The following is a 17,087-nucleotide window of genomic DNA, read 5'->3' on the forward strand; positions in this document are numbered from 1 at the left end:
AAGAGAAGCAGAACATAATGTCATTCCCATTGTCCAGCCATACGATTAAACGTGACTGAAAATGGGGTTAAAGACTTTAAGATCATAGAAATATTTGTCAAAAAAGAAAAACAAGGTTTTTAACAATGAGAAAATAGTGCCAAAGCATTATCAGTGATGAGAGTAACTATCTCATTATTTCAAAGCAATTTGTAACATAGTACTGCAGTGCGGCACATCTACTCAGTGTCAAGGACATGTAAAGTCATATAGTCATGCAACAAATTGATGACAGAAAAGGATTGCGCTGTACCTAAATGGCTAACTTAATTAACTGTGTTGTAGGTTCTCTATATTCTGAGACGCATCTTGGAAGAAGTCATACCAAAGGAAGATTCAAATGTTCAGTGCTTTTATTTCACAAATGCATGAATATTTCAGCAAACGTAGTAGCATCACTAAGGCTATGTTTTAGTCATGGGTATTTTTAGTAAAAGTCATGGACAGGTCACGGGCAGTAAACAAAAATTCAGGGCCTGTGATCTGTCCATGACTTGTACTATATACCCCTGACTAAATCTTGGGGAGGGAGGGTTACCTGGGGGTGCCATGGGTGCTGGGGAGGGCCGTCCGGGACCCCTGCGGGGACAGTTGGCAGGGCTGGCAGGCTCCCTACCTGGCTCCATGCCTCCCCGGAAGTGGCGACATCCCCCTCACTCAGCTCCTAGGTGGAGGCATCGCCAGGCAGCAACGTGCACTGCCTCCACCCTGACTGCCAGCTCTGCAGCTCCCATTGGGAACGGTGGCCAATGGGAGCTGTGGGGGTGGTGGCTGCAGGTGGAGGCAGCATGCAGAGCTGCTTGGCCACGCCTCCACCTAGGAGCTGAGTGATGTCGCCACTTCTGGGGACCCTCCCCCCTGAGGAAAGCACTGCCCAGAGCTCTCACGCCCTTCTGCGCCCCAACCCCCAGCCCCCTCCCACACCCAAACTCCTCCTGCTGTTTGGGGGGGGAGTCGTGGTGACTGGAGACTGCCCCAGTAGCAGTCAGTGCGACTGGCCCGGGGGCCGCCCAAGCTGTTCACGCAGCCCCTGGGTGAGCCACACCGGCCGCTGCAGAAGTCCCGGGGGTCCCGGAAAGTCATGGACTTCCGCAACTTCTGTGACAAACTCGCAGCCTTAATCATCACTAATATTTTTTCCACACAGCAGTGAGGCCCGAAGAGCACATAAAACTATGGCATATTAGTGTTACTGACCTATACTCTTTATCAGATGTTGAAAAAGAATTGTAAAGTGAGAAAAAAGTTCAGATATAAATGTGTGCCAAATCTATTCCTGGTGTAACTCCATTAATTTTAATGAACACTGTCTCAAAGTCTTTCAATTTGGGTACCTAAAAACTCAAGACACCCAGAATTAGAGGCCACCTTTGAAAATTTGCCAACATACCTTCCTTGTTGTGCCAGTCTCCCCATCTATATACTGTGGTAATATCTACTTCTCATGGTAATGAAGGCTTAGTTCATGGAGTCACATGAAGGAAAGTTGAACCAGTAAAGCTACCCTGTCTTGCAAATATAACTAAACTTTAACCTGTAGTTAATGGATTACTAACATTTATTTATAATACAGACAATAATATATAATTAAATAAATACAATAAAATACACCACCAAGTCTGTGCAAACATAATGGCTCAGTACAAAATAAATATTAAATTTTAATATTGACATTTATGATAACCACTAAAATATAAACCCTTTTATGTTGCCAACATGTCATAACATTTTATGTAGCATTCCTAAAATATTAAGATGGTTCAATAAAATAACTAATAGATATTAAAGAAATTACATATATTAGCTGACTGTATATTAATCATGCTGTATGTTAATTTATTGACATACAATATGTCAGTATTATAAATTACTTGTTTTGGTTGTACCGTTTAATGTTAAATACAAATAAGACCATATACATTTACATGCAATTTATATTCTTTCAGACATGATAGTATAATTCTGTGAAAATACAGGTAATGTTTATTATTCTTTAGAGCAATCACATTCTCCAGTTTAGTTCTGGGCTTTCTAAAAGAATGTGCTTTATTCATAATGTATTGAGAGTCTACAGAAGTCAAAAGAAAATAATTACAAAAAAGTATTCACATTAATTTTGTGATTTTTGTAATTAACAGTTTTATAAAGCATACTCTTACTCATACAAGTAACTCCTATTTGAGTAGTCTCATTGACTTCAATGAGATTACTCACATGGCTAAGGACTACAAGAATTGCAGGAATGTGATCCCTTATCTTTTGAAGCCATGTTTTTAGTTTAACATGCCTAACCATTGAGCTCAATTCTGCTCTCAGATATAATTCTCTGAATGCAGGAATTGGGCCAATTTACCTTTTTCTCCCGTACCATTATAACCCTAGTAAATTGTATAGCTACATAAATATCATACCATATTCTAACAACTCTTTGGAGGCAATGGAAACTGTAAAGTAACTGATACTACCACATTATCACCTGATCATTGGATAATTCTGCAGTCCTTAGTCAGGCAAAGCACACATTAAACTCCATGGGAAATTTAGCTGATTAAGTACTGCCAGATCTGTTCCTTTGTAATTATTTGTCACCAATGTACATATATCAGGATTCTGTGTACCATCATTCCTAGTATCTGTAGTTGGGATTTGTAATACACGTGACCACAAACCATGAGTAGGGAATTGGCTCATAAACACATTATAAGTGAATCTAAATGTGGTCATGAGGAACACCTGTTATTTCTTTTATATGTTTTTAGTCCCCGGTCATTTTAATTACGCAAAGGGAATCACAGTGGTAGACAAATTCCATTTCTGGATGCACATAAAAAAAATTGTACTGCCTCTGGAAAATTTCCTTTAGTTTGCCAATCGCTCCAAAAATCATTCAAAACTTGAATTATATATCTCTTTAAAATAATTCTGCATTATGACAATAATCATACATTAAATAATTGTCATAAAATTCCTTTCAGCAACTTCATTCTGTTTAATGCTTGATGTTGTGACAGATAAAGCAATTTCTTGCAGTATGCTTGGGGGACTTTACTGAATTAAGATTAAGTATTTTTGGGGTCCATTGTATTAAATGAATGGTTTATGTATTATTGTGGGCTGTGATTGTATGTAACCTCTCAAGGTGGGAGCTATGACAGGTGTGAGACCGAGGGTGGTGGTGGTGGTATCAAAGGACTATACTGAACAATGTGCCTGACAAAAATGGACTTTTGGAACATGTGTTAAGTTGTTTTCCTGGGCAATAGCTAGGGGGAAGTGAATGCAAATTCCCCACTTCCTGTTTGCAAAAACTCAGTCTTTTGAAGTTATACCCTGAGACATGAGCCATTGTCTGCTGATTACCTGTTATATGAGGCCAAGATCAAAGGCCCAAGTTATTATAAAGGAAAGACTGAACTATTCATGGCTCTTCTGGTTCTGAACCTGGGACAGTTATGAACTTGTAATGCACAGGGTAAACTCAGTTGTGAATTTTGAACATGTATATAGATTCTTTTATATTTTTATGTTTTCTCTGTAATGCTTTCACTTTAACAATAAATGTGCTTGCTTATAAAAAGCTGTATGGTAACTTATAATTTTGGACAATTATGCTGTTCATAGCCTCTGGAGAGAAAGCAAAGTGCAGAGTTTGGCCTTTGGCCTTTTAGGTGGTCTGGCTTACTGGAGATATCACAGTGTAGGCAGGGAACTGTGCAGCTTAGAAAAACCTCAGTCATAAGTAAGAGAGATGTGGGTCTTTGCCTGAGGAGCTGGGAGCCTAGAAGGGGAGCTCTTAAGGGTACCATGGAGGGGGAATACAGGTGCTGTGGCCCTGACCTGTGACAGATGTAGGATATGTAAACATTTTTAAATAGTTGTGTAGAAATGACTGAGAGAAATGTTGCTAATTCATGGGATAACAGAAGTGGGGAAATTAGGAATGAAGTCAAGGCATATGTTAAACTGACAAATTATTTTACCCCACACATCCATTTTTATCACTGAAACATTGGTGTCAGAAGGGCAGAACAAAAGTAACTGCTTAACCAAGCCACATGTCTTACATTTGTCGTCTCCATGCCCTTGTGTAACACTGATGTACCTAAAGGTAAGTGCTACTCCTCTGAGAGGATGCATTGTGCAATTTACTAGTTGTTTGTGCTTTAAGGACAGCAACGTGCTCTCCATAGATGAAGAAAAGTTAAAGCCACTTAATGCACATGCGTAAAATGCTTTATGATCTTTAGGCAGCACATAGCATTGCACATGGTTTAGCCTGGAACAGTGGGTCAAATCATCTGCTGGTGTAATTGCATTAACTTCAGTTTAGCTGCACTAGCAGAGAAATTGGCCTGCTATTTTAAAACAAACAACATTCAATTTTTAATGACTGCATCTACTACCACCTCTTTTTTACCTGTGCCTTAAATTTTGCTTCCCTCTTGAATTATAGTTATGAGCAAAAAAAAATCATTTCAGTCAGCTCTTTCACGTGGTTTCATTCTCATCAATTATACATGGATTTTGTTTACAGATATTTTATTGGATTTAAAGACATTTCTTAGTCATTGTTAGATATGCAAAATGTAGCACGGCTTTAAGAAAATATTAAAGGAACATATCTATTTTCAAATAAAAATCTGAGTGAAGCATCATTATATATATATATTTGACAAAATACAGATATAAATAATGGTGAGAGTTTTACCATTTGGGTTATGATTCCATCAGATGCCCAAAGCAAAACAGGATTAGGCCTAAACAGTACTTAGATAGAAGACCTCCAAGGAAAGTCAGACTGTTACATAATAAATACTATTTGTGATTCAGTTGGTGTCATTCTTTCCCCTGACTCAATGCTGACTGTAGCCCACCAAGTTGCTAGTGATGGTGATAGTTAAAAATACTATGGGCCTGATTCTCTATTCCCTTGAACCTGTCATTTACACTTGATAAACTGCACATCCAACATGTCCTAGCATTTTACATCAATTTTACTCACTTTACATGGGTGTAAACTATGACACAAGGACAAAGCAGTGGAGAATGAGGCCCTCTATTTTTGATGAGAAGTGACAATTAGGTTGTAAAAACTCATGGTTAGTAAGACTCCATCCTAGATTTTGCAAGAATAGTAGTGTTAGCTTCAGTGTCCTGATCAAATCTGAAACTGGGTTATTATACTATATAGTTACTTATATTTTTTCCTTGCGGTTTCATTTTGATGCTTTTCACTTTTCCTGAATTGTTCTGAACATTTGCTTTGCATTAAGAATCAACCGCTGTGTTCTAACCCAAGTGACAGTTGCTTTCAGTGGGAGGATTGTGAAGTACATTATATTTAACCATAGTTTGTAAATAATTTGGGGATTATCTAGGAAAAAAAGTAGTATAAAAGTAGATGTTACCTTCTTGACACTAAAACCTCAATACCAATAGCAAACAGTTTACTATTTTTTGTTAACAGAATTTGACCTAAATCTTATTACAAACTACAGATTTATTTAAAGAACAGTCTCTTTAAATTTACAAAATTTCATTTATGTTCTTATGAAAGTCATCTTGGTAAATATTGGCTAACTTCATATGGCTGTCTGATACCAAATTATTAAGCCAGTGCTATTTTTGTTTTTGTCTTTATTTCCTTGTAATAGAGCAAGTAACATCTGAGAATACCTGGCACTGACTGGTGCAATCTTGATCTAAGACTGATATGATAAAAGTGGCCATTATGGCCTGCACATAGGGGAGACGTCAATTGCAGCTAGACTCACGGGGATTTGGTAGGTTTAACCATTCTATAGTCACATGCACTGTGTCTCACTAAAATCACAGGAATCCAACTGACGAATTAAACTCTTATTTCTGCCATTTAAAATATTATGGGGTTTATAGCCAGAGAAAGACAGTGTATATTAGGCACTTCTGGAAAACACCTTCAATAGGATGTGTGCATGAAACCATAAGATTCTGCTTTTGCCCTGCTCTTTTTTGCAGTTAGCACTGCCCTAAAAATATTAATATAATTCTATGAACTACCTGTGTTAAGGCCCAATCCTAAAAGGCCCAGGTGGACAGAACCATTCACCAGCACAGAGCCCCACTGATTTAAATGGTGTGTCTGCATAACCAGTTGCAGGATTGGGGCCTTAGATTGTATAGTGCTTGAAACAGAAATATTAGCCACAAAAAACAGCCACAAAGAGATAGTCAATTCCAGACATTAATACTGACTTGACCTTTCCAAAATGCCAGCCCAATGCACATGTGGTATTTTCTAAAATTATCCAGATAGTTTCAACTATCAGAAAAGATTTCTATAGCTTTTCCCCTGGAATTTTAATCTTTTTACATTGCTTAAGCAGGATACATGCTATAACCAAATGCTTAGTATAATTCTGTCTAGCACAGCATGAGTTTACTGTTTCAAATATATTGTCACTATAGTACACATTATTCATTAGGGCAAATTCAAGTAGCTGGGCCGAGCACTGGGAAGAAAAGGAATCTTTCCCATCCAGGTTGTAGAAAATTACAGAACCCTTCTGTGAAGGCTACTTTCAGGCCAATACCCCTCCACAGGACAGATGTCTGTCTTCTTTCCTTATTTCCAGTCTTCCCGTGCTTGTCTCTGTGCGTGCAGCCCAGCAATGGGTGTGCACACCCTAATTAGCACCTCTTCCTCTGTGAAAGATCCACTTTGGAGGTGGGGGGGCTAAATTTTCCCCATGACCTATATGTAGATTAATAGGAATACTAAAAATCCATTGCAAGTTTAACATTCTTATTATAATAGCTTACTATGTTAAAAAAAGCTAAGCAATATACTTAGTCTAGTGGTTACCATATAGTATTTCTACACCTAAGGTGGATTGTGAAGTACAAAGTGAAAGTACATATCCTGAAGTGTCTTTTAATTCAGTTAAAACACACACTATTTACAATTTAAAAAAAAAATCAATTACTTGACTTTAGAAATACTTGTCCACTTTGATTTTTAAAGTGTGGGTTTTTTGTATATTTTTCAGTATTGTATTTGGTATTTTATATGCACTGAAACACACATTCTTCCAATTCAGTTAATTTAAGCAATAATATTTAGAATCTGTGATACAAACTACTGCAGAGGCCAGCCCAGTGACTTAGGGCTGGTCTACACTAACGCTGTAAGTCAATCCAAGTTACGTTACTTCGGTTTTGTAAATTACATAACTGAAGTTGACGTAACTTAGGTTGACTTACAGCAGTGTTTGCACGGCGCTATTGTTGATGGGAGATGCTTTCCCGTTGACGTAGCTTCTGTCTTTCGGGGAGGTGGAGTACAGACGTTGATGGGAAAGCACTCTCCCATGGACTTAGCGTGCCTTCACCAGGCTCACTAAATCAATACCACGGCATCGATCGCAGCAATGCTGATTTAGCCAGTAGTATAGACATGGCTGTAGTATGTAGCACTATACACTTGACAGATGGAAGACCTAGTTATGAGAGCACCCTCAAGAATCTTGCTCTTTTGGCCTAGTTGTGTTTGACAACACTGCCAAGATGACCATCTGCAAAGGTGCAGGAGGCTGCTGTGTGAATCACACACCATACAGCAATTGCTTACAAAATAGTGTCAGTCTCAGAGGTGTCTGACAACAGCTTCAGGATGAAGACAGACAGCAAGTACAGGAGTAGGGAAAACAGGCCACAATGAAATAAAACTGTAAAAATCATTATTCCCTTCACATTAAATATCCAGAGTCAATCAATGCCTTGTGAATGTGAAGCCCTCTTTGGCATTTGCTCTTGTTATTGTCAATGCAGCAAGAGTAAACTGACACAATGATGTCTACAGCCCCTCTGCTCGGGTTAAACAAAAAATTCAGCATATTTCTACACCATAAGTTATGAAGGAAAAATATCAACACAATTTTCTTGCTCAGCGATTTGTCCATGGGGGCATTCATGAAGATACAAGTAAAAGTGCATAGATATTACAAAATTAAACCCCTATTACTATACTTCTTGAAAAGTAATGTTGCTCTGCAAATTATTCAAACGACATCTGAAAAGAAGTTGCATATAAACCTACGTAAAAGTTGATATACATGATTACCATAAAAACAATCAATTCTACAACATAAGTTGTCAACAGAACATGTTTATAATATAATATAAACTATTTGCAAAAAACTATAGCAACAGCTAAAAATAATATGTTTTAAAAACTTGTGCATTTAAGTAGACTGTTATAACTCATAATGTTTCAAAATGCTCCAGAGCACACTGCCCTACAGATGACCATGGGTCTCTGTATTTATTAAACTGAATCGTCTGACAATGAAACTCAGTTAAGGCTCTTGGCATTGGTGTGACTTCTTCCCACTCAGACCTGTTGCTATGGTAGACTTGGACTTCATCTGTAATTTCATCTGGAGCATAATCACCACCTAGTATGTAAATTTTATCTTCTATTCCAACTGCTCCTGCATTAAAGCCAGCACATTCAAAAGATCCTTCCCCTTTCCAAACACAAGTTTCTGGACAAAAACTATAAACCTTGTAGGTGGAAAGGTCACATATATACAATGTGCAGTTCACTGGAACAGCTTTGATTAAAGTTGCATGAAAAAACTGCCCAAACTCTGCTACAAGCTCAGACCATTGATCAGTTATAGCATTATACTCAAAGAAACAATCCAGAGATGGATTAAAGGCATCAGTAATCTCTACTTCAGCACCAAGGACATAAATTATATTTTCACATGCACTTGCTTCTGGATAGTATATGCCTCTTGGTAACGGACTTACAGATTTCCATTCTTTGGAGAGAGGATTGTAAGATTCCACATCCAAAAGACTTCTGATGTCTTGAGCTCCTTTAGTCTTTCCACCTATTATAAATAACTGATTTAGAGTCATGACAGATGTGTGCATAGTCCTTGGTTTTTTCATAGCTGACACTACGGAGAAATCATTGCTGACTGGGCAGTAGCACCAAGTCTGGTCAGTGGCATCATGAAAGGGTTCAGCAATATGAAGTCTAACAGTCCTACAGCAGTTCCCTTTGCACCCACCAGTTATAAATATTTTTTCTCCATAACTAGATAAACTTGACCCTGGCAGATAAACTATGTGTGTGTGAGGCAGTTCTCTCCATTTATCAGTTTTGATGTTATAGCAAAATGTGTGCCTGTTTTCTCCATTTTCTTCAGTCTTGTGAACAAATATATATTTTTCTGTTGTTGAAGGACGAGCATCTGGAAACAGGCCACTGGAGTTTTGTACACTTTTAATTGCATCGTTGATTATTCCTAAGCAGTCAGTGCTTTGAAGCAAATATTCTTCAGAATGCAACAAGTCCTTCAGTGTCTTTTCAGGTAACTGATGTAATCTCACTTTTTTAATCAAGTGATGGAGATGCTTCTGTCTTGTTTCTAAATTATGTTTGGTCCACTGTAGGACAGCTTTCAACACAGATTCTTCCTCCGGAACATATAGCTCATCTGCTTCAATACATTTTTGTAATATCTCAAAATTCATCTCCAAGAAATCACTTGATTTGAGTAGCAAGGAAAAGCAGTGCTGTGCAAACTCGAGTGCATGATCAAACAAATGAACAGAACCATAACTTTCTGATATAGACAACAATTGTAAACAGTTCCCAAGATCAACGCTTTCTATTAGAAAGTCACTGCAAGCTTTGGAGAGGTGTGAAACTTGAAGAAATGATGACAACTGGAAGAACATTTCCACATTATCATCTGTTATCTCAGTTTTTCCTGTATAGGCATAATCGAGAAAAGCCTTCACTGCCTTGGGTGATAAATTACTAATAGTAACATTCCCATCATCTCTTTCTTTCATGTTAACCTCAAACATGGCTCTGCAGTAAAATACAGGAGACATATACACAAATTATATAACATTATAGATCTACCAAACAGAAGACAAGAAAACACTATACTGAAAAAAAAATCTAGGAAAAAAAATCTAGATCAGTGGTTCTCAACTCGGGGTACACATACCCCTGGGGGTACACAGAGGTCTTCCAGGGGGGTACATCAACTCATCTAGATATTTGCCTAGTTTTACAACAGGCTACATAGAAAAGCACTAGTGAAGTCAGTACAAACTAAAATTTCATACAGACAATGACTTGATTATACTGCTCTATATACTATACACTGAAATGTAAGTACAATATTTATATTCCAATTTATTTATTTTATAATTATATAGTAAAAATGAGAAAGAAGCAATTTCAGTAATAGTGTGCTGTGACACTTTTATATTTTTGTCTGATTAAGTAAGCAAGTAGTTTTTAAGTCAGGTGAAACTTGGGGGTGAACAAGACGAATCAGATTCCTGAAAGGGATACAGTAGTTTGGAAAGGTTGAGAGCCACTGATCTAGATGGTGCAATAAAATAATACAGCAGATAAGCTGAGTGGGCCTAAAATATGAAGGGCCTCAAAGGTCAAGACAAGAAGCATATATTAGATATGATGGAAAAGGAGAAGCCAATGGAGGAACAGAGAAGGGTGACCTGATCAAAGGGATTGGCTAGGAAAATGATCTTGGCAGCAGTATTTTTAATAGATTTATGGTGGGGGAGGGAAAAGACTGCAGCTGTCAAGGCCAGAGAGGAGGAGGAGGTTGTCATAGCCAAGACATGAGATGGTAAGGGCCAAGATGAGTTTTGACAGTGTGGACAGAAGGGAAAGGATCAATAGTTTAAATATTATGTTGGAAGAAGTAGGATTCAGGCAAAGCCTTGATGGCGGGTTAAAAGAGAGCGCTAATATCCAGGTTACAGACCTGAGCAACTGGGCAGATAGTGGTGTTGTCCACAGTTATAACAAGGGGTTGGGGATAGTGGAAAAAATCAGGAGCTTAGCTGTGGCCTTGTGGAATTTAAGTTGGCATCCACAAAGAGATGCCAGAAAACAAGGCTGAGATGCAGGATTGGATGGAGGGAATTAGACCTGGGAGCAGAAAGGTAGATTTTGAGTCAGTGTAAAGATGATAGTTAAAGCTATGAGCAGATATCACCAATTAATAGGGTATACGAGAGAAAAAATGAAGGGACCAAGGGCAGAGCCTTGTGGAACCTCTCCTCTCCTCTCATCCCATGATACATTATCCTAAATGATTTAAACTTAAAATGTCACTGTGACAGGTGGAACTTTTCTAGAACCCACACACTGATATACCCAGGAGCAAATACAATCCCAGAATAAAGCCCCTCTCTTCTGGGATACAAGCACACTCCCATGGTAAATGTTCTTATGCTAAGTTTCTGCTTGACAGTCTCCTGTAATAAGAACACCCTTTCCCCCATTCTGGTCCCTGATCTCTTTGTGCCTGGTTTATAAACCAACTGTGTCTGGCTGTCCCAAAATTTAAGCAACTTCCTGCCTAGCCCCTATATTCTGCCAAACAATGGAGAGGGAGAGATTTTTTGAATATGATTCTTGTGTGGTCCCAGTGTCCTGTGTCCTCTAGAAAGGAAAGTTACTATGTAGCCAGTCACAGTCACATCACAATAAGATCACAACTCCTGCACTGAACCCTCCATACACGCACACTTATTGTCACCAAGAGCATGTCTACACAGTAAGCCTCCCAGCCTGGGTCAACAGACTTGGACTCATGGGGCTTGTGCTACCATGGTCAAAATAATTGTGTAGACAGTTCTTTAAAGTTGCATCTGGAGCTCAGAAGCCCACACTGTTCCCTAGGCCTCAGGGCCCAAGCTGCAACATTTATGCAGTTATTTTTAGTGAAGTAGCATGAGCCTGAGTCTGTTGACACAGCCTGGGAGGCTCACTGCTGTGGGCTGTGTAGACATACCCCAAGAGGTTAAGTTCCAAGAGAAACCAAGTAAGGGTTGAAGCACTCTGTGGCACTTCACTGAAGTGAAGAGAGTACACAACCAGCAATTATATTCAGACTTTTTATAAGCCATTTCCATTCCACTGTGCTATGTTCTTTCATTCTTGGGACAAAATTCAGCTCTGGTATGAAAGTGTGCAACTCTATTTCAATTACTCCTACTTGTGTCAAAGCTGAATTTGGCTCATGGTATTCTGCAATATTTAAAAATGACATTCTGCAAATTGTACTGTAATTTGCTTTGATTATGTTTGGATTACTCAATACATACTAGCTAGCATGGATTAGTGAGATGCTAAGGTGGGGAGCTTAGGATCAGTGAAGTTTGCATTATAATAACTGCTGGTTATTAGACAATGCTGGTGACATCACATTTCCTGTAGACCAACAAAGAACCATAGAAATGTAGGGCAGGAACGTATCTCAAGAATAATCTAGTTCAGAGATTCTCAGACTCGGGGGCAGACCCCTCTGGGGGGGAGGCATGAGAAGCTTTAGGGGGAAAAACATACAGTGCACATTTTACCCACAGCAATGAATAACTAGCAAAGCTGATTGCTCCAGACATACTAGACCCTCAGATGGCACGGTGCATTTGACTCTAGATGACGCTGTGCATTATGAGGGATATCTGTTAAGCTTGCATAGCATTATACAAAGTCATTGCATCTGTATGTTAATCCATTTGCTATAACATGGTGTGCACATTTCATTGTAAGCAGTGACCACAGTTGCAGTTTTGCTCTTTTTACTATGGATTGTTGGCTCTGTTTGAATCATTGCCTTACTGTTTTTAATATTTAGTGAGAGTTCTATGTTGATTTTTTTGTATTGGTATATGTACTTGTGTGGCGGGAGGGTGTAAACTACTACATACACAAAGAAGAGAGGTGTGATCAATAAGTATGAGAACCACTGCTCTAGTCTATCCCACTCTGCTGAGGCAGGACCAAGTATACTTAGACCATCCCTGACACACGTTTGGCTAGTACGTTCTTAAAAATTTCCAGTGAGGGGGATTCCACAACCTCCCGTGATAACCTGTTACACTGCTTAATTATCCTTATAGTCAGAAAGATTTTCCTAATATCTAACCTAAATCACCCTTGCTGCAGATTAAACTGATAACATCTTTAATGGACATGGAGAACAGTATAAACAAGTCATTGTCTGTATGAAATTTTAGTCTGCACTGACTTCACTAGTGCTTTTTTATGTAGCCTATTGTAAAACTAGGCAAATATCTAGATGAGTTGATGTACCCCCTGGAAGACCTCTGCGTACCCAGAGTGCAGACCTCTGCGTACCCAGCATGCAGAGCTGCCTGGCCATGCCTCCACCTAGCAGCTGAGTGAGGGGGATGTCGCCACTTCTGGGGAGCCAATCAGGAGTGCCGCCCAGAGCCTGCCTCACCCTGTTCTGTGCCTCAACCTCCTGCCCCCTCCTACACCCAAGCTCTGCTGCTTGCGGGGGCGGCGTGCGGGGGCCCAAGACTGCCCCAGCAAAGGCCAGTGCGACTGGCACAGGGGCTGCCTGAGCTGCCCCTGAGCCAGGTACACCGGCCTCTGCAGAAGTCACGGAGGTCACAGAAAGTCATGGTATCTGGGACTTTCGTGACCTCCGTGACAAACTCACAGCCTTACTTATCACCCTATTATCTTCTAGGTGCTTACAAACTGCTTAGTAATTTGTTCCAGTATCTTTCCAGCAATTGAAGTTAGTCTGACTGGTATGCAATTCCCCAGGTCTTCTTTGTTCCCCTTTTTAAAGATAGGTACTATGTTTGCCCTGCTCCAGAAAATCACTAAGGGTCCTCTGATTGCTTCATCTAGTTCCTTGAATACCCCAGGTGAATGTCATCAGGCCCAGCCAACTTGAATACATATAGCTTATCTAAATATTTTTTAACTTATTCCTTCCCTATTCTGGCTTGTGTTCTTTCTCCTTTGTTGTTAATATTAATTGTGTTAAGCATTTGGTCAAAATTAACCTTTTTAGTGATGACTGAAGCAAAATGCATTAAACACCTCCATTTGTGTTGTCCATTATTAGCTCTCCTTCCCCACTAAGTAGTGGACCTACACTTTGGACCTACACTTTGCCATGTCAACTGCCTGCCCCACCTAGGTTCTAAATGAAACCATGAAAAACTAAGATATTTAGTGTTGCTCCTTTCTATCCTTTGTATTCGTATTTGTTTCTACAATACAAACTTACATCGGTATAACAATGTTGCTCAGGGGTGTGAAAAATCCACACTCCTAAGCAATGCAGTTAAACCAACCTAACCCCTGATGTAGACAGCGCTCTGTGGATGGGAGAGTTTCTCTTGTCCCCATAGCTACCGCCTCTCGTGGACATGGATTAACTACACTGATGAGAGAAGCTCTCCCATCGGCACAGTAGCATATTCACTGACGCGTTGCAGCATTTTAAGTGTAAAACTGCCCAGAGGCTTCTACTGCTGAGAGGAGGTAGGATGGTTTTAGGCAGTCACTGCTCCTGTAAGCAACTCTGCTGTAGGAGTGAAAAAGATCCAGCTAGTGAAGTGAATAGAAATAAACATCCCCTCTCTTATCACTCCTCCCTTCTTCAACAGTAGTTCTTGAGAAACATGACTTCCTTTGTGCAGAATTCAGGATATCTGAGGGAAAGAAAAATATCTTGAACATCAGCCTTATTTTTGCTGAAGTGGAAGAATGAACCATAGCTCCTTCAGCTTCTCATTCCCTCCCCATCTTTACTTATTCCCATCACTAGCTTGAATGTAGAGCAGTGCAGGGGTAGCTATCTTAAGAACTGCTGCAGAAAGAGGCGGAAGTAGGGTTATGGAGGCAGCCTTTCTAAAGGCCTCCTGCTACACTTAGTATGACCAACCAGTTCCCCTTCACTCTTGTAGGAGCTAGAATGAGAATTTTTTTTCTGTTAAAGGAGGTAAAGTGGAGAAACTGGGAGGAGGGACAATCAGCAGTAAGTATCCCAGGACTTGAGTTTATGCCATGGCAAGGCTGGGCAGCAATGTTACTCCTTTTTTGATCTCTGGGAAACGTAATCTCACTTGTACTAGTTTTGCTTTTCATAACAACAGAAGTACTGAAATTTTCTGCCTCAGTGAACAGTAAACCTAGAAATCTTTCAGTGTAGATCTGCAGGTTTGTGCTTTACTGAAGCACAGGTCAGCCAGGGTCTTTTGGCAATGAAGATCATCTATATTATAACTGAAAGGACTACATCCTGTACATAGATGAGTGTTAGTTATTCATTAATTAATTTATGGCTCCAGTTACCAAAGGGAAGGCCACAAATTTGAGGCTGGATTTTGTGTTTAGTTGAAGTTTTTGAAAAATTGCTGGGATTTTTGTTTTTTCAGTCATACATATGGCATTTATAGATTCATTCATAGATCATAAGGACAGAAGGGAACACTGTGATCATCTCATATGACCTCCTGAATAACACAGGCCACAGGACCTTCCTGGATTAATTCCTATTTGAACTAGTGCATATCTTTTAGTAAAATATCCAATTTGCCAATGACACAAAATTCAACACAACCCTTGGTAAGTTGTTCCAGTGGCAAATTACCCTAACAGTTAAAAAAATTGAACCTTATTTCCAGTCTGAAAGTGTCTACTTTCAACTTCCAGCCATTGGATTTTGTTATAGCTTTGTCCACCAGATAGATGAGCCCATTATAAACATTTTGTTCCCCATGTACATACTTATAAACTGTGATCAAGTCACCCCGTAAGCATCAGTCTACTGTCTACTTATCTGAGAAACCCCTTGTGAAGTTTATTCATAGAATCATAGACTTTAAGGTCAGAAGAGACCATTATGATTGTCTAGTCTGACCTCCTGCACAACACAGGCCACGGAATCTCACCCACCAACTCCTGTAACAAACCCCTAGCTTATGTCTGAGCTACTGAAGTCCTCAAATCGTGGTTTAAAGACTTCAAGGTGCAGAGAATCCTCCAGCAAGTGACCCGTGCCCCACGCTGCAGAAAATGTTATGGAAAAATGTATAATAATAAATATATTCATGATCTACTTGTGGGCATTCTACAATAAGAATGTATGAGGTATAGGGTTTGGCCCTCCCCACATTAAGTCAAACCATATTTTGTGTTGTGGACATTCAAATACAGATACAGAAGACATGCACAGTCTTCCCAGCGCACAATATTTAATTAGGATTCTACATTTACATTTTAGAATGCAGACTGCTGTATGCACCTCAGACAAAGGGTCACTCCATTTTTTGGTAATATGCATGACTGGACCTGAGTTTAATATGAATAATTACTTTGCTCAAAATGCTGAGAATAGATATGTCACTTTGATTTACCTTAATTTCTGTGGTTATATTTTCACACCAAGAATTTAAAAATAACCACTCTCTTCAAAATTACATTAAAAGTAGGCTTACCTGAAAAAGTCACTGCATGCTGCTAGTACACAACGATGACAGGGGATTATTTCATCTTTCACAAGTATTTTAAAGTCAAAAAAGATATTATTTTCTCTGAAACTTTGCAGTACATTTAGAATTTGCTGACCATGATCTTCAGCTACTAAGAAGTTGATTTTCTTTTCAGGAACAGAAATTCCACTGCAAGTTGAGATGCTAATGAAATCCTGTTGATTGTCCATGGTTTCTTCAATATAGTCCTAAAACTGAAATGGAAAAATAAATCACTGATTTTATAATGTTATTTCAAAAACAACTTAATGCCACAAAAAAATTCTGAATGAAAGATTTAATATGTAAATAATGTGCATCACTGCTAAGATTTGTCCATTAATGAACCTTTTCACTGGGTTTACATTGAATCTAATAATTTTATTCCACAGAGTTGATACATAGTTCATTAAATGAATGAGGCAATAGTTGCTACATGATTTTCCTTTGTATTAGTTTATGAAGTTGGAATTTTCTCATTTCTATGGCAAATGAAAATGACATCGTATGGCCCAGATCATGACTATCTGTGCACACATGGAGTGGAATAAGGTGGCAAAAAGAGCCCCTTACAACCCTGCATTTGCTAGGCTTAACATGCAGATGGGGGCAGTGAGCAGCTGTACCTAAGCTACTTAGTCCCCTCCTGCACATGCAGAGGCAGGGAGTGGAAGAAAACTTATTTTCCACCCTGCCCTCAT

General features: G+C 39.2%; 1 protein-coding gene across 2 annotated transcripts in view; it reads right to left on the reverse strand.

Annotated features, from left to right (window-relative positions):
• The window catches only part of KBTBD3 (kelch repeat and BTB domain containing 3), a 44,855-nt gene extending 28,266 nt beyond the window's left edge, over positions 1-16,589 (reverse strand). The window contains exons 1-2 of one of the 2 annotated variants that reach the window (XM_074957332.1): positions 16,354-16,589; positions 8,836-9,910 (exon numbers count right to left, since the gene is read on the reverse strand). In XM_074957332.1, coding sequence (XP_074813433.1) covers positions 8,836-9,910; positions 16,354-16,577 — 1,299 coding nt within the window. In that variant the 5' untranslated portion in view covers positions 16,578-16,589. Of the gene's footprint in view, positions 1-992; positions 9,911-16,353 lie in introns of those variants that run through there. The other variant, XM_074957324.1, reaches the window with a different exon arrangement.
• Between the last annotated feature and the right edge of the window lie 498 nt (positions 16,590-17,087).

This window comes from Natator depressus, chromosome 1, assembly GCF_965152275.1.
Source record: "Natator depressus isolate rNatDep1 chromosome 1, rNatDep2.hap1, whole genome shotgun sequence".
Lineage (NCBI taxonomy): Eukaryota > Metazoa > Chordata > Testudines > Cheloniidae > Natator > Natator depressus.